The 18876-nt window shown below is 43.9% G+C and overlaps 1 protein-coding gene across 3 annotated transcripts in view; it reads left to right on the forward strand.

The window, feature by feature from the left end:
- Positions 1–6857, forward strand: part of STN1 (STN1 subunit of CST complex) — a 35014-nt gene extending 28157 nt beyond the window's left edge. For all 3 annotated transcript variants that reach the window (XM_032491005.1, XM_014557828.2, XM_006182990.3), the window contains exon 10: positions 6091–6857. In XM_032491005.1, coding sequence (XP_032346896.1) covers positions 6091–6248 — 158 coding nt within the window. In that variant the 3' untranslated portion in view covers positions 6249–6857. The remainder of the gene's footprint in view (positions 1–6090) is intronic.
- Positions 6858–18876: the final 12019 nt, after the last annotated feature.

The raw sequence follows: 18876 nt of genomic DNA on the forward strand, positions 1-18876 counted from the left end.
ATCCTAGGGCCTGGTGAAGCAAATGGAAGCAATTCACACTCTATTTCTCAAGAGAACCAAACAGCCTTGGTGACCCTAGGGTCTATAAAGTGGCAGCTTTTATATCCACGTCTAATCCACAGGCCAGCTCCTGCTTTGGTGAGTGTGTCAAGGTGGACAGGCTCTGTCACTCAGTCTGTCAACAGGAGCCTCTAAAAACCATAAGCCAATTCCTTGGAACTAGTAAACTCACAGGAGCTGAATTATGGAGCATGAGTAACTGAGAATGCCAGTAAGAAAAAAAAAAAAAACCTTGTAGGGACTGTCTTAGAGTCTGGTGCAACCACCCCTTTCCATAGGAAATATCTATGACATTAAGAAGTTATTCTGAATAATATATGCACAGGGTAAAAGCTCAAACAGTGCAAAACTACACAGAGAAAAGTCAGACTCCCTCCTAACACTGAGCCCCAGGCTCTGTGTTCCCCTTTCCAAAGGCAGTGGTTGCTACTAGGTTCCTTCTAGAGATGTTATATGCAGTTATAAACATATTTGTATAGTTTATCCTTTTTAAAAAGCGCAAGTAAAGCTTAGTGTACGATACTCAGTATTCTATGCCCTGTATTTTAAATCTAACATTGGCTTCTAGGGGTCATTTAGCAACAGTACATATAAAAGTACCTGTCTTTTTAATAGCTGCACAGTATTTCACTATGTGTGTTGGTAGATATTTGACCATTTATTTAACCATTCCTACTGGACCTTTAGTTTGTTTCTAACCTTTCATACATACTCAGAGCATTGAGCTTTCCTTAACAGTATGATTGGTAGGAGAACTTAAAATCTTTAGTCATTTAAGAGTATTTCAGCAAAGGGTAAATCTACAGTAATGAAAGGACCATAAACACAGGCCTGTTTTAGGTCCCTAAAGCACTGATACTGGGCTTGTCTAAAGATGGGCAGCAAGGCATAGTTCTGAAGAGCTGGGCTCTGGAGCCACCTTGCCTGGGTTTGAATCCAGCTCTGCCACTTCGTAGCTGTGTGGCTTGGGTAAGTCTGTGCCTCAATTTCTTTATATGCAAAATAGGGATAATAACAGTACCTACATCATGGATTGTTATGAGGATGAAATAGGTTGGTGTTTTATCAAACTCTTAGGAAGATGTCCAAGTAGGAAGCACCAGGAATCCTTCTCTCCACATAGACAGCAGTTGCCTCTATCTGATGTAGCTATTTTAGAACTCTGGAATCTATTAAAGTCTTGCAACTTCTTAAGGAAGGGTTGGACAGTCAATTTGAAGATCTTAGTAGTAGCTGCCTGTCCCTCACTCCTAGCTACATGGCAGGCAGCTGTGTATGTGTTTCTGGACCAGCTTGTACAGAGCTCACCAGAGCCAGGGTGGGCAGAAAGGATCGCCACGTATCGGGGATTTGTGTTCTAATCACTGATTGCTGCTTCTGATCACAGAGGTGCAGACAAAAGAGGTGGGTTGTCATTGTTGCAAGCTCCTCACCTAACAGATGAAGTGACTTCCAGGGAATTTAAAAGACTGGCATCCTTTTTTTTTTTGTTCAACCGCCTTCATGTCTCTTTTCACCCCTTTTGGAGCCAGTAAAGAAAGACTAGGGCATTTAAAAGCAACTGCATACATGGGAAAAATCAGTCAGGGATCGCACATGCCCAGGGAAAGGCACAGGCTCAGAAGGAGACCTGAGAAGACCTTAGGTTTCCATCTCAGGTTGATCCTTGGCACAGAGAAAGCCTATAGCAACCAAAAAAAGAAAAACAATAACAAAAAACAGCAAACATCTGGAAGGGGGAGAATCTGATCTCCAGACTTACCACATTATTAGATTCAAATGCCCAGTTTTCAACTAAAAAAGAAAGACATACAAAGAAACAGGAAGCTATCGCCGATTCAAAGGGGAAAAAAATCACCAGAAACTGTCCCTGAAAAAGACCTGATGGCAGATCTATTACAGAAAGACTTTAGAACAGCTTTCTTAAAGATGCTCAAGAAAATGATGGATGAACAAAATGGAAAATACCAATAAAGAGATAGAAAAACTAGAAACCAAAAAGAAATTCTAGAGCTGGAGAGTAAAGTAACTGAAATGAACGTTTTACTAGAGTGATTCAGAGGCAGATTTGAGCAGGCGGAAGAAAGAATCAGCAAGATTCTGGAGCAAAGTGAACAGAACCTAAGGGACCTGTAGGACATCATCAGATGGACCAACATATGCGCTGTGGGTGTCCCAAAAGGAGAGGAGAGAAAGGGGCAGAGAGAATATTTGAAGAAATAATGGCTGAAAACATCCCTAAATGATAAAAGACATGAATATAAACATCTGAGAAGCTAAATGAACATCAATTAACATGAACTCAAAGAGACTCACACCAAGACACATAATCAAACTTTTGAAAGACAAAGTGATAATCTTGAAGGCAGCAAGAGAAAAGCAATGTATCACATACAAGGGACCATCAATAAGATTGTCAGATTTTTTATCAGAAACTATGGAGTCCAGAAGGCAGTGGGAAAAACTGTAAACCAAGAATCTTATATCCAGCAAAGCTGTTCTTCAGAAGTGAGGGAGAAGTTAAGGCTTTCCAAGATAAACAAAAGCTGACGGGGTTGTTACTACTAGACCCACCCTGCAGGAAATACTCAAGGGAGTCCTGCAGATGAAATGAAAGGACACTAGGCAAAAACTCGAAGCCGTAGGAGAAATACAGCTCTCAGCAAAGGGAAAAACAATGGCAATTATAAAAGCTAATATGATTGTAACAATGGTTTGCAACTCCACTTTTTGATTTCCTCATGATTTAGGAGACAAATGCATTTAAAAGAATTCTTGGTCTACGTTCTTGGGTGCACAAGTATAAAGATGTGATTTTGTGACATCAGCAATTGAAAGGGGTGGGACAGAGCTACAGAGGAGAAGCCAAGGTTTTATGCATTATTGAAGTTAAATTGGAATGAATTCAAATTAGTGTTATAACTTTAGGATGCTAAACGTAACCACAAAGAAAATAGCTCTAGAACACACACAAAAGGAAATGAGAGAGGAATTTAAACACTTCACTACCAAAAACTCAACTAAACACAAAAGAAGACAGTAATGCAGGAATTAAGGGACCAAAAGCTATAAGACACGTACAAAACAAATAGCTAATAAGAGAAGTAACTCCTTCTTATCAGTAATTAGGTTAAATGGAAATAGAGTGAGCTCTCCATTCAAAAGACAGAGATCGGCAGAATGGATTAAGAAAATAAAAACATGACCCAACTATATGATGTCTATAAGACACTTTAGATCCAAAGACACAAATAGGGTTAAAGTAAAAGGATAGAAAAAGATATCCTATGCAAATAGTAACCAAGAGAGAGCAGGGGCCAGCTATACTAATGTCAGTCAAAAGAGACTTTTAAGTCAAAAAAATTTACAAGACACAAAGAAGGACACACTTATGTACCTAACAACAGACCGTTAAAATATATGAAGCAAAAACTGACAGAATTGAAAGGAGAAACAGTTCTATAATAATAGTTGGAAGCTTCAGTACTCCACTCTCAATAATGGATAGAACAACCAGACAGAAGATAAGTAAGGAAACAGAAGACCTAAATAACACAATAAATAAACTAGATCTAACAGATGTACACAAAACAATCTAGCCAACAATAGCACACATACTCTTTTCAAGGTGTGCCTGGGACCTTTTCCAGCACAGACCATTGTTAGACCACTGATTAAGTTTTCGTAGATTTTAAAAGATAGGTATCATACAAAGTATCTTCTCTGACCACAGAAGTCGGTAACAGCAGTAAAACTGAAAAATTAACAAGTTTGTGGAAGTCAGACAACACACTGTTAACCAGCAGACCAAAGAAGCAATCACATGGGAAGTCAGAAATTCTTAGAGATGAATGAAAACAAAAACACAACATGCCAAGATTTATGGGACACAGCAAAAGCTATGCATAAAGGGGAACTTTATAGTTAAAAACACTTACATAACTTTACAATTTAAGGAACTAGACAAAGAAGAACAAAGTAACCCACAGCTCCCAGAAGGAAGGAAATAAAGATTAGAGTACAGATAAATGAAATAGAGAATAGAAAAACAATACAGAAAAATCAATGAAACCAAAAGTCGGTTCTCTGGAAAGATCAACAGAACTGCCAGACATTTAGCTAGGTAGACTAAGAGAAGAGAGAAAACTCAAATTACTAAAATCAGAAATGAAAATGAGGACATTAGTACTGATTCTACAGAAATAAAAGGGATTATAACAAAGCACTGAATACAGTTGTACACCAATAAATTGTATAACCAGATGAAATGGACAAATACCTAGAAATACAAAACCTACCAAGACTGAATCATGAAGAGAGAGAAAATCTGAATAGATCTGTAACTAGTAAGGAGATTGAGTCAGTAATCAAAAATCTCCCAACAAAGAAAAGCCTTGGACCTGATGACTTCACCGGTGAATTCTACTAAACTTTTAAAGAACTAACACCAACCCTTCTCCCCATGTGACTGGAAGGCCACTTTGTGAACAGCCCTACCAGACAACCCTCAGACTGCAGAATGGCCTTTCTGAAGAAGCAGTTTAAAGCCAGGCAGCATTGCTGACCACATATGACTGTAAGTCATCTGGAGCCCTAAGCCTGAGCACTCAGGTCTTGACAAAAACTAAGATTAAAAGCCGAGTGGTGCTGAAGTTCCTGGTGCCCCGTCTCTGCTGTGTGCAGGCCCAGTGTGACTGGAGCCCACTCCACCTTCCGTCATCAACCCTTCCTCTAGGGATGAGTTGAAGCTTCCCAAGAGCAGTGACTAGGTTATGTGCATCTTCTCAGGCTGTGGGTGTGATGATAGAATCGTAGTAATTCCCCATGGAAGAAGCACCCATCACGAGCCTCTTCACCCACACGACCACTGGCGAAGTAGTGCTTTTCTTCCCATTTTACAGATGATGATGCAGACTGAGACACAGACCACTTTGCCCCAGCCATAGAACCGGCACTCGAGTTCGGGTCCTTTGGACTCCAGAGTTAGCTCTCCATCTGCCTCTCTGTACTCGCTCCTCCTTGCTCAAAGCTACACATGTCAGGAAACCTTGATCCAATGAATGTTGAAGATGCAGCCTGGAAGTGTGGACAACAGCGGAGGCGGCCGATTTTCCAGCAATAACCCCAGCCTGGCTGGGAGTAATGAGTCGATGTGGCCACTAGAGGTCAGGACTCACAAAGTCTTTGTTGGCCCAGAACCCCTGCCTGTGATCCTCTCTGACCCTTAGAGCTGGAAAGGACCTCAGAGGTACCCCCCAGCCCCACTCCCTGTGGGTCAGAAAACTGAGGCTTAAGGATGCAGTGACTTGCCCAAGGCCACAAAGATACACCAAATCCCAGCCGTTCTTTGCCCGACACCACGACCCCTCTGAGCACTTTCCAGGAACCTAAAGCATTTTATCATCTGAAAACTGCAATCAGTGACTGCTCGGAGCACTGATTTACTGGGGATACAACGGTGAGAGGCCTGGCCCTGCGGATGGGGTGTTAGTGGAAACTGGGAGGTTCCTAGAACACAAATATCACTGGCAGACTTTTTGGAAGCCCGGGCAAAGAGGAGTGAGAACAAGCTGAAGGAAGGAACCCCTTCGTCACCACCACAGTCCCATAATTCTGGATTTACTGAAGGAATAAGGAGGCTGCTGTAAGCCTGCTCTGCTGTCAGCCTCAGGAGGGCTCCCACCTGGGAAGCTAGGGTTTAGCACTGAATACATGCCTGTACGTGTAACTTCATTAGAGAAAAAAGATTATCAAGCAATAAAAACCCACTGGGTTATGGACATTAAATTACTGACTGGGAACCCTTGAAGGTTGAAGGCCCGCATCTCTGAGCAGTGGGCCACGTCACTGAGAACAGGTGTTTTGGTTTGTTTTCACCGATAAGCTGGGCTGGTGCATCTCCTACTTTAATTTGCCACAGGTTCTGACTCAGGAAAGTTGGAGAAGGGCTTGCATGTAGAGGAGAGGACAGGAGAGAGAGGAGGGTCTGACAGGTGTGTCCAAGCTTAGCCAACTTCCTTTTTCCTGCAGATGTGGAGAAAGGCTGTCACTTCCTGCACATCTTGGCCTGTGCTCAGCTGAGCCTCAATCCAGGCCTGAGTGAAGCTGTGCTGCGGCAGGTGCTGGAGCTCCTGGAGGACCAGAGTGACATCATCAGCACCACCGAGAACTACTACACAGCGTTCTGAGGAGAGGCCGGCAGGCTGCATGGGCAGAGCTGGCGAGGAGGAGAAGGACCAGGTGGTGCTCACGCCCAGGCTGCGACTTTCACGTAATGCAGAGGCTTCTAGGTCTGGGGGCAGTTAGCTCATAAAAAACGATAAACTATGGTAACTCGAGGAATGGAATTTGGCATAAATTCTGAAGGCTGTCTTCTACCTGCTATATCCTGAGATGAAATGACTTACCTCAGCCATGACATACAAGAAAACCGTCCTGGTTGACCTCCTGGCTGGACCCAGCATCACTCACGGAGCAAAAGGGGAAGAAACAGTGTTGGTGGCTGAACTGATTGGAGGCTCTGTTGTGGTCAAGGGGCATCCTGTGGAAGAGGCCCATGTGCTGCGGGAACTGAAGAGCATACAGGTCACCGGACCAGACACTTTTTAAAACGTCAGACTGTCTTCTCGTGGGCCTCTCTTAATGGTTAAGAACCAGTGTAAGGGACTAGTTCTCCCTGAATGAGTGTTGCTGACCTATAGTTCCTGTGGGTCAAACACCAGTGATGGGTCCAGAGTCTTGGGCTGAATTCTCTTTATAGACTGACCCATGGTTGGGAATAAACAGAACCTAAGGCATGGCTCTGTATTTGTTGTTTTATTTTCCTTCTGGCAAAAAGGGGTTTCGGTAGATTTCCCTGTGCTTGAGGACACATGTGACTAAATACAGTGTCCCCTAATACTCTGAAGTTCTTGGAGGCTGCCAGCCAACTGCTTGGCAGTGGTAGATGTTATTTTCAAGGTTACCATTGAACGTGCAGGACGTCCTGACACCATCCAAACACTCGGTATGTGCCCAGACAGGTGATGGGGTCTCGGAATGACAAAGTAAAGGGGAAAAAATTTGAGGTATGTGATAGGCTTGTTCTAACAGCAAGATGACAAATCCAGCCAGCAAAAAGAAAGTGTGGAGAAAGATTTGGAGTTAATTACAGTCATTTCACAAAAGGCACATTTGCCTTTGGCGGCTGCATTTGCACTTGACATGCTAAGCTTTTAGTGTCTCTGCTGGAGAGCCTGCAGGCCTGGCCAGGGGTTCTGCCCCACGTGGAAATGGGGTGGTCTTAGGCTCAGAAGTCGGCTGCAGCTCCGTATGTCAGGCCTTGAGCTAGTGCCAACGGATTGCTTCCTGTCTTGGACTTTTCTGACTTGACCCTAACCTCTGCCTGGTTTCTAAGTGCGATTTCCCAGATCCGCCCTGTGTCCAGAAGGGACCCTGTAGAACAGAGTTTACCTGCAATGACACCCCAGTGGTTCTTCCTTCAGGGCAGCAGCTGTTCGTATTGAATGCACCTCAGATTATTGAGCTGCCAGGAAGGAGTCTTGAATCAGAGCATAAAAAGGGCACATCTCTGCGCACAACCACCCCACTTCTAGGGATTATCCCAAGAAAATGATCGCTCAGGTGGGAGGGGATGAATGCACAAGATGCCCACTGCCGTGTAATTTAGAATTCTACAATGGGGGAAATATTTACCTGTGGGGAAAAATTAATTATGGTACATGTGCCCAGTGAAATGCTATGCAGCCATTAAATTAATGGAGCAAACAGCTATCATCACCATGGAGGACTATTCCCAGTAGATTTAGAGTGGGGAAGGGGAATTGGGTTACACATCTGTTTATATAATACCATTGATCTAGAACTACCTGTGTGTATGTATATATCTAAACTGTGTTTCTGCATATACTTCTGTGTAAATGTAGTGTGTACAGATGTACCTACAGCTGACCACTCCCCGGTCCTAGGGTTCAGTCCCAGACCTCTCGTCTATCAGCTTGTTCCCGTGGGGATCTCAACCAGTCCCAAGGTTCAGACCATCTATATGCTGACAAACTCACCAGTTTACATCCAGTTTGGACCTCTTCTAGCTCCTGACCCTACACTCAGCTTCCTGCTGACACCTCTACTTAGGTGTCCAACAGAGATCACAAATGTAATGTGCCTAAAGCCAGGCCCCCAGTCACCCCTGACCCCGCACTTGCTCCTTCTGAGATTTTCCCTGATTCATGAAAATGCAGCTCCAGTTTCCCAGTTGCTCAGGCCAAACTCGCTGACTCTCTCTCGCATCCCACATCCGACCTGCTCACAACCACGTCTCACTGCTCCACCGCCCCCACCTGGAGTACTGCAGGTGCCTCCTCTCCTCCCTGCTCCGCCCTCCCCCCTCTTCAGTTCATTCTCAGCCCAGCATCATGGCTCGAGTCAGATTCTGTCATCTGCTCCAGGTAGGCGCCTGAGATGTCACAGTGCCAACAGGGCTCTGCTGTGAAGGGCCTCCTCTCCTGCTGTTTCCTCTCGCCTCCTCCACTCAGCTTCCCAGGCCCTGCTGTTCCTCACACATACCAGGGACATGCTTGCCTTAGGGCCTTTGCACCTGCTGTTTCCTCTGCCTGGAATGTTCTTCACCCTGATAACCATATGGTGGCCTCCCTCCTCCCCTCCTTTGGGTCTTGATTTGAGTGTCCTCTTCTCCATGAGGCCTGCCCTGGTGCCTCTCTTGCTGATTGCAACCAACCCCTTCTCCTTCCTCCCCAGAGCTCCAGAGTACTGATTCTCCTCCACACTCCTTGTCACCATGGAGCACACTTCGTATGTTTCTTACTTACCCTGTTTATTATTATCCTCCCCAATAGAAGGAATGCTTCGTGAGGGCAGGACTCTCTCTGTTTTGTTTCCTGCTGTGTCCCAGCGCCTAGAACAGAGCCTGGCACATCTTCCAAGCAGTACCATCTCTGTGTGTGTGTCTGTCTGCCCTCCACCTGCTGATTAGTGTCCTCTCTTTCCTGGGGGACTTTCTCCAATGTCTTGGAGGGCTGCTCAGGCTGGAAGTACTCAGAATAAACACCCATCGGGGGCAGCCTTAGCCAGTGGGGCCTGGGGTATGAATACTTCTGCTTCCTCGCCCTCCCAGTGAGATACCTCTGACGTGTTCTACAGAGCTTCCCAGAGTTTCTCTGTGGGATTGCACTCCATCCACCCACAGCAGCAGCCAGCTTGATAACCACCCTTAACTGGCTCCTGGACTCTCCCAGCTTCCCCACTCCACGCTCCTGTTTGCTGCACCTTCCAAGTGAACTGCTTCCTTTCTGATCCTTGTCTCAGGGTGAGCTTCTGGCTGAACACAGTGAACACCACGCTCACAAATATATTTGAGAAATTGTCATGAATAATGGTGCACATCAAACAGAGAGAGATTACTAGAATTGCTCACCAAAGTGACACTCTTGTTACCCCTGAAAGGTGAGATGTCAGATGCTTTTTTTTAACTCCGTATCTGTATTTTGATACTTTTACAATTAGCAAGGATGATTTCTACAGAAATAAGAAAGCCGTTTCTCACTCCCCACCCCACACTCCCATAACCTAAATCACGAGGGAAGCAAGAATGCATCAGGCTCTTTCCTCCACAGCAACATAAGGGCTCTGAGAAGGTGAGGGAAGCTCTTGGAAAACTCCCCGAGGCTAACCACAGCTGGGTCACTGTTCACGTCCTGAAGAACGACCAAAGGCTTCCCCCGAAGAGGAGGGGACTGAGCAGACATTGTCCAGCTCCTTCCACGTCCACATGCTTCAGGAGCTGCGGACTCTGCATTTAGTTAATACAGGCGAGAAGACAAATAGTGCTTTGTCTGCTCAAGGATTTGTTTGAAGATCTGTGATTATCCCCATCTGGTAAACTACCAGTGCCTCTCATCCTTATAAGACACTTCTTTCTAATTATTTCTCCCTGTGATACTGTGCCAGAGCACTGGCCGAGGGAAAGCCAAGTGGAAAGAAGCCTGTTCAGTGACGAGGAACCCAAGACTTGGTGCCAAGGATTAAAACCAAGCAAACTTGTAATTTTCCATTGGAGAAAACATCCACACTTTCTCATTAGCGTAGTTTCTTCTCTACAAGTGCCCTCTACAGCAGCTGCCCCAAAGAAGCATCTCATTGTTTTCTTACTCGATGTACATGAAGCATACAGACAAACTCAGAAAGACCGCAATGAGGCTTCCTGCAGAAGCCTGTCTTTTCTGGGAGAGAAGCAGGACCATCCTGTAGAGAAATAGTGTCTGTGGATGAAGAACCTTGCAATAGAGTTTTTATTTGCATAATTGTCTACTGGTGGCGGCTCTAAATGTGATCCCACACTCCCACATAAGCGAGTTTTTACTTAATCCAGATTTTTTTTTAAAAGCCTAGTTTTATTGAACTTTTATTAGGTAAACCCAAATAGGTAAGTCCTAGCACAGGGTTCCGTGTTCACAAGAATTCTAAATCAAAACCCCAATTCCCGAATTGATTCCTGTCTCTCTTTATATGTCAGATTAAAATGATAGGTTTTGCTTTGGAACATAAAAAGTGGAATTTTGAAGACCACATAATAGCCCTAGTTTTTTTTTTTTTTTAATAGAGACAATAAAGTGGTGTCTCATTAATTCAGACGAATGTGGTGAAAGATTTGTGTAAATAAGTGAAAAACCTGGGTTTGAGATCATGCCATTTTATGACTTTAGGTCCACCCAGTGTTCCAAATTACATCTGAATTACTGTGAGGGAACAGGTTTGCTGCCCTTAGGAAAATTGCTTTAATGACTAGAATTAGTTAAATTATGTATCATTTGTTATTATTCAGTATCATTTAATTTTTATGTGTTATGTATCATTTAATATTAATAGGTAATTTAAAAGTACTTGAATTTAAGAGATTTGAAAACATACTTCCATACAAAAACTTGACACGTACACACCAGTTATTTTTCCTAATAACCAAAAAGTAGAAACTACCCAAAAGTCCAACTACTGAGGAATGGATAAACAGCTGTGGTATTTTCATACCATGGAACATTATTCAGCTGTAAAACGGAATGGAGTACTGACATGTGTCCCAGCATGGACGAACCTTGAAAACAGTATACTAAGTGAAAAAAGTCAGCTACAGGAGGCCACATATTGTATGATCGCATTTAAATGAAATGTACAGAATAGGCAAAACCATAAAAACAAAAAATAGATTAGTGGGAGCAAGAGGAGAGTGGGCAGTACAGGGTTTCTTTTGGGGGTGACAGATTTTCTGGAATTAGATAGTGATGTTTGCACGACCCTAAATATACTCAAAACCACAGAACTGTGGGTTAGGCTGGGGTTCCTCACAGCGTGGTGGCTGGTTTCCCACGGCAGGCACCCCAAGGAAGAGCACACCCTAGAAAGAGGCTGCATGGCCATTTTGTGCAGAGCCCTGGAAGCCACACGGTGTCACTTCCATGGCATTCTTATTGTAGGGGCTGTCACAGAGTCCCACCCAGTTTCCAGAAGAAGGGAATAAACCACCTTCTGATGGGGAGTGACACTGTTTTAGAAGGGCATGGAGGATTGAGAATATTGCTCTGGCCATTTTTGGAAGATACAATCTCTCATAGATACCTTTCAGCTTTTATGCACATACAGTATCGTTCTTTGAAAAAAAATTTTTTTAATATCAAAAAGTACAAAGAAAGGGGAAAAATAGCCTACCACTGCCCAGGTACTCTGTATTTTTTTTTTTAGATTATATGTATATTGTTAGAAAAATAACAATATTTTGTCTGTCCCTCCGGGAAAATATATGTCAGCATTTCAAATGCACCACCTCCTTTTTTAATTTAATCTACATCTTGGGGTTTGGGTGAGATTTTTTTTTTTTTTTCACTTCAGTGTGCAAGATTGACCACATCCTTTTAAATGGCCAGATAATTTCATTGTATAGCTTGTCCCTTAATGTTTTTAACTAGACCACTATTGAGAAACATTTAATTGGTCTCTGGTTTGTTGCTGTTGCAACCAATTCTGCAGGAAACGTCCTTGTACATTTTTCTTTTCTTGGCATACATTTGCGAGTACATTTGTACAGTAAATTTTTAGCAACACAACTGCCAGGAGAAAGGTCTTGAGCATTTAAAATTTTGAATAGACATTGACAAATTATCCACTGAAAAGACTGATCCTGTTTCTACTCCTGTCAGTGGTTTATCAATCTACTGTTTGCGCACAAGCTCACCCACGCTTGGTATTATCAATAGTTTTAATCACTGTCCATCCGATAGGTAAAAACAATTTCAGGGTTTTGTTTGCATTTATACTTCTTCAGTGTGAGTGGCGTCATGCATCAGTTCATTAGGGGTGACCTTTGGACAGATGCAGATCTGCCCTGGACGTTAGCCACTGCTTCCAGCAGAGGCTGAGGGAGGCCTGGGTCGTGTGTTCTAGCAGTGGTATCAGCTGCGGAAACAGTCCAAGGCCGGATGCAGAGGTCCTAGTTAATACACAGCTGGAATAAACATCCTGAAGAACTCAAACCTCAGTGTTCCCAATTTGCTACTTCAAGTGCTTGGACACATGCCTGCCCAAATGTTATATAATACACGAAGGCAGCAATCTTTTCAAAACCAATCACCATATTATTGACTGAGACCTCTCGTAAACTAGATGCCATTCAGCTCTGGTTCAGTGACTCTGTCCCCAGTCAGATTAATGTGAACAACTAAGGGTGTTTTTAAGAAAGTGCTAATTAAGTGGAGAAGATAGTTTTAGTAATAGAAATGGTCCTAATACTGCTTCCACTTTAATCGACAGCCTCATTATCACAATAAGGCGATGCTTGCATTTTCATCACTGACTGGGTTTGGCACAGTTGGTTGGGGCATTGGGCAGCACCCATTCTGATAAACTTCTTGGCTAGAAATTGCATCCTCAGGGAGAAGGGCTTATAATTTTTGTTCTGAGGACAGTCAGTGAATGGAGGAAATAAAGCAGAGGGGGAGGACAGAGTATCCTTCCATTTTTTCAGCTCCACTTTAGGACAAAACAACAGCGATATCACATAAGCTGTGATGTGTGGCGCCATTAACTTATGATAAGTACTAAGTTTTCTGATGTACTGAAATTGGTGAATGATGAGTTTATTCTAATATAACTTTGGTGGTAGAATAAGGTATTGAGCGATTAGTGTGGGGTTTGTTTTTCCTGACTTTTATATCTTCTGCCAAACAAGAAGCCAGCCTTGCCTCCAGGAGGTTTGGTTTGGAGGCCAAATCCAGAAGTTGTTTGTGCAGACAAGCTGGCTTATGTTTTCTGGAAGCCTGGAGCCTGGGAGGGATTGGAGATTAGTGGGCTTCAGGCATTGCAGACCAGAATGTGCTGCCCCCGGTGCCTGAGAGGTACTGCAGTCTCTCACAGACTTAAAGCCCTGGCCTGTTATCCCCAGCTTCAGCCAAGATTCCCAAGCTTGGAATGGAAGCTTCTGCAAGCCTCCTTCTCTAAAGGGGACACACTGGGGATCTCATTGGAAGACTTGGTCTCAGAAGAGTGAACCCATCATTTTCCAGGCACCATGTATCCTTTTATGCGATGGATATGCACGCATCCGCAGAGAAGGGGAGAGCCTGCCCCACCCCACTACCACCAACATTATTTTCTTCCCAGGCCAGAGAAAGAGGGCTCCAAGCCTCAGCTAACTTGAAATAAAGAAAAAAACTTACTTCCATAACTCATCCACCTGAGTTATGGAAGTAAGATTCATACTGCACTACAATTACAATCAAGTCAAGGTGAATCTTAAAACGAGGTCACACACACACACCCCCGCCCACTTGCATTCCAGAATGGTCTCATGAGTGAGAAAGAAAAGTACAATGTCGCAGTTTGGGTCCAGGGAAATTGCTCATGACTGTCTCACAGGAGCATGCTATGTGGGGAAACCACCTGTCCTGCGTCTCTGCGGAAACAGCTGGAAATCAGTGCCTCAGGGGATGGAGGAGGGCAGTGTGGTAAGAGTTTGCAATGTTTCCTCAGTGGCGTCCACCTTGTCGTGAATGAAAATATTACCCTGTCCTGTAGCCATCATACGTGCTGCCTGGCCGGAGGTGACCAGACCACAGGCACATGAGCAAAGAGGATCTAATTTAGGAGAAGGCCCCAGACTACCTGAGCAATGAGTCTTCTCCCAACATGAAGAAGCTTGAAAAACCCTTACTTATCCAGCAGCCAGCCCTGCCCAGCCCTGCCCAGCGCCTCAGGAAGAGTCAGCAAGCGGCCTGTGCCTTTGGTTTGCATCCAGTCCCAGCTTGCCTTGACCAAGTGGAGGGCAAGAAATAGAAACGCTGCTCCTGGGAATGGCAGCCGGCTTGGACGTGCTGGTGTCAGCACTGTGTCGGGGGCTGGGCCGTCAGCACACGCAGACAGCCTGCTGGGGCGAGCCGGAGAGTGGGGGTGACCTGCTGTTTCTGTCCATTTGTTGTAGACCCAAGTCACAAGGAAAAAAGGGAGGTGGGTGGGTTCTGAACCTACACCCAGGCGACTTCTGGTTGTGTTTCCACAGGGCTGGAGACTTAACTAGACTTAACTAGCTGTTCCTGTGTTCTCTCAGAGGTTGGCCACATCACAGCTCATCTGGACTTCTGTGATAGACCCTGTGGTAGGCACAGAGTGGTGCTTAATAGATGTTTCAACAGATAGGCCATGTACTGATTGGGTGCCAACTGTGTGCAAGACGCCATGTCAGGTGTAGAGGGGGACACCAAGGCAAAGGCGAATCTGTGGGCCTTCCCAACTGGATTCAGCAGAAATGCTGAAAGGGTGCAGCTCCTGGAATGCAAGGACAGGCCCACATAGGAAATGCACTAGCTGGGGCGACTGGTCCCTCTCCCCCATTCCAGGCTCCCATGGTGTCTCAGTGATTAACCAGAGAAAACAGCCCCTCTGGAGAACACAGCATAGGAGAACTGGAATTTCAGACAGAGAAACTTAATGCTTGTGGTTAAAAAGGCAAGTAGGCACCAACTGAGAAGTAGTTGAAATCATATTCCTTTAGGGAATGAATTTTCTTGGATCTGTATGCATCCTTTACAGCTTCATTAGTCACTGCTAAAGCCCTTTTTGGGTCACAGAGCTGCCAGCAGGGTGCTGTTCCTGGGAGGATCACCTTGAGCAACCAGCCCCAAACAGCAATCCTGCACATCAACAAGCCGGGCTGCCCTGGCAACACCACCATCCAAGGGGAGGGGCAGGTGCCCCAGCCCCGAGATCCAAGGCAGCCAGTACATGAACCAGCCCGGAGCTTCTGGGGTTCTCTTTTCCAATCCATGACAAAGTTTGATCACATTTACTACTTGGATCAGAGTTGAAAATATTTTCCCTTTGAGGCTTGCTGGTCAGATATCAATTTATTAATGCTGTAGCCTTACCTCAGACTTAATCCATGATGTATCAAAGATGTTTAAAGCCTTAAAAAAAATAGGTAGTTACTATTCTCATTCCCACTTTATAGATGAGGAAATTGAAGCCAAGACTATATTCTCCAAGGGTATGCAACTAGTAAGTGGAAGAGCTTAACCACCAGGCTGCATTGCTTTCGGGATCAGAGACGTCTGTTCTCTGGTGGCTCTGGACTGTAAACTCAACACAGTGTCTTCAAATGTAGGTTGATGTATAAATTTGATTTTTGGTACAGTGGAGCCTGCACTGAGAACACCAGTTCTGGTGATAAAGGTTATAAGGGATGCTGGGCTGAATGGGTGGGGTGACATTGTGTCATACTGGTGGCAGAGAGGGAGCAGGTATTTACTGCAGCATGTAGGAGATCTGGGACAAGGCAGCAAACATTCCTTCTTAAACAGCAATATGGTCTCAGAGGGAGACCAGAGAATATGGTTCAGTAATCTCCAGGGGGGTTGGTTTCGCCCATGCAGTATTGGTATTCTCAGAGGTTTTATTTTTTTTAATATTAAAAACGTTTAATGATGTATGATCCAGCAATCCCACTCCTGGGCATATATCCATAGAAAACTATAATATGAAAAGATTCATGTATCCCAATGTTCACAGCAGTCCTGTTTACAATGGCCAAGGCATGGAAACAACCTAAATGTCTATTGACAGATGAATAGATAAAGGTGTTGTATATACTCATACAATGGAATACTACTTAGCCATAAAACGAATGAAATAATGCCATTTTCAGCAACATGGATGGACCCAGAGATTATCATACTAAGTGAAGTCAGACAGAGAAAGACAAATACCATTCGATATCGCTTATATGTGGAATCTAAAAAAATGATATAAATGAACTTATTTACAAAACAGAAAGAGACTCACAGACATAGAAAACAAACTTATGGTTACCAAAGGGGAAAGTGAGGGGAGAGATAAATCAGGAGTTTGGGATTAGCAGATACAAACTACTATGTATAAAATAGATAAACAACAAGGTCCTACAGTATAGCACAGGGAAGTATATTCAGTATCTTGTAATAACCCATAATGAAAAAGAATACATATATACACGCATAACTGAATCACTGTGCTGTGCACCAGAAACAAACACAACATTGTAAATCAACTATACTTCAATTTTTAAAAAAGGGCCTAAACAATCCAAAAAAATGTTTAATGATGAAATATTTCAAACATACAGAAAATAATAAGAAAGCAGAAAACCTAGATACCACTGGGATGAGGCAGCAGTTATCATTTTCCCATGTGTACTTCAGTTCTCTCTCTTTAAAGAAATAATGTTAGAGATACAGACAAAGGCAACCCCATTCCTTCCTTGCCTCCACTCCCACAGGTAACAACCACCTTGACGTTGATGTGCATCATTCCCATGCAGGTATTTTATTATGGCATAATTTACTAGTAGTAAATTGTGCAAATCTTAATCATACAGCTTGATGGATTTTTACGTGTGTATACTCCCAAAACAAGATACAGATCAGTAACACGTCCAGGACCTCAGGGGGCTCCTTGGCCTCACGTTTCAAAAATTAATTGACAGACTTGCCAACATTTCACAGTTTAAAAATCTACAGATTTAATATAAAAATCCAAATTTCTAGCTTCTCTGGAAATTTTGGAAAAGCTGACCACACTAAGCTCTTATCTGCCTGCTTTAGATGAGGACTCAGCTCCCCGGGGTACCTACTGCATCCATTACATCCTGTTGTTGTATCCAGCCCACTTCATTCGTTTATGCAAGCTGACCTGTGACTCGTCCCCTGAAAGGTGCCACCACCTTTATCATATTTCAGAAGTTCTGCAAATATAAAGAGGCTGAGGACGGTTGCCTTAGCCATCCTAAAGAAGGCAGAGTTAGAGGAAAAGTGTCCTCCTCTCCCACCTGCTAGGTGATTTGGAAGCTGCTGACAAAAAGGAACCTGATTCTCCACTCTTTGCTACTCAAAGCGTGGTCCTTGGACCAGCAGTGTCAGCTTCATCCAGGAGCACGTCAGAAACGCCAGTTCCCACCCCAGACCTACTATATTAGTCTGCTGGGGCTTCCCTAACAAGGTACCGAGGACTGGGTGGCTTAAACAATGGGAATTCGTTTTTCACAGTTCTGGGGGCCAGAAGTCCAAGATCCCAGTGTCAGCAGGGTTGATTTCCTCCCAAGTCTCTCCTGTTGGTTTGTAGACAGCCGTCTTCTCCCTGTGTCTTCACGTGGATTTTCCTCTGTGTCTGTCTGTGTTCTCTTCTTACGCTCAGATTAGATTACAGCCCACCTCAGTGACCTCATTTTACCTTAGTTACCTCTTCAAAGACTGCATCTCCAAGTACAATCACATTCTGAGGTACTGGGGATTAGGACTTTGGCGTATAGATTTTGAGGGGACACAGTTCAGCCCGTAACACCTACTAAATCAGGATTTACATTTTAACAAGATCCCAGGGAACTTGCATACACATTTAAGTTGGAAAAGCACTGCCCAGTGCCTGTTCCCTAGTGGATGAAACACCAGTGTGTCTGTCTAGGGCTGGAGGCAGAGAAAGGAGATGCTGGGTGATTTTTTTCTCTCTCCATTCTACAGGTCTGGTTGGGGGAGAAAACTGGGGAAGTATTCCCTCTTTTTGAAGTTGAAAGAGGTCAAGTCCCTCTTGAGGGAAAGTCTCTGTTTCTCACTGAGGAACAAAGACCTCTGCACCTTTGGGAATGTGAGCAGGTAAGGTTAAGCTGTGAGGCCTGATGAATCAAAGCTGATATGAATCTGACCCATGGCAGTTAAGAAGAGCCTCCTTCTGAAAACAGGTTGGAATGCTGGCAGTGTGACTGCTCTTAGCAGAGAGGTCATTTTCTTCTGGTCATTACCTGCAGGCTTCCTCTTTCAAAGTGCAAGGTACGTCTCTGGGATTTCTTGGAAAGGGGACCAGGAAGATACCACACTGCATTCCTCCTCACTCTGTACAAGCTCATTTACCACCTCTGTCATGGGCCTGATGCTATAGTGACAGCTGCCATGGAGATATTCCTATGCATGGTTGAAGCTAATCCTGACCCATACTGTCAATCATATGGTTTAAACTAGAGATTTCCAAGCTGTGTTCCATAAAACTATAAGGTGCTTCCAGGGTTTCACAAATATTTTATTCAAATCTCAATTTAAAATATTTTAAATGTATTTTTCAAGTTATAAAGATGTAATGTATATGCTTAGGGGTAGAGGTTGGAATCAGACAGTATATAGTATGGAATATGTACTAAAAGTGAATGTCCAAATTTCCATCTGACAGAGTAGGTTGTTTAAAGCTAATCCCTCCTAAAAATAATAATAATAAATTCTAGACAGCCCCCCTCAAAAA

This window comes from Camelus ferus, chromosome 11 (genome assembly GCF_009834535.1).
Source record: "Camelus ferus isolate YT-003-E chromosome 11, BCGSAC_Cfer_1.0, whole genome shotgun sequence".
In the NCBI taxonomy this organism is placed as follows: domain Eukaryota; kingdom Metazoa; phylum Chordata; class Mammalia; order Artiodactyla; family Camelidae; genus Camelus; species Camelus ferus.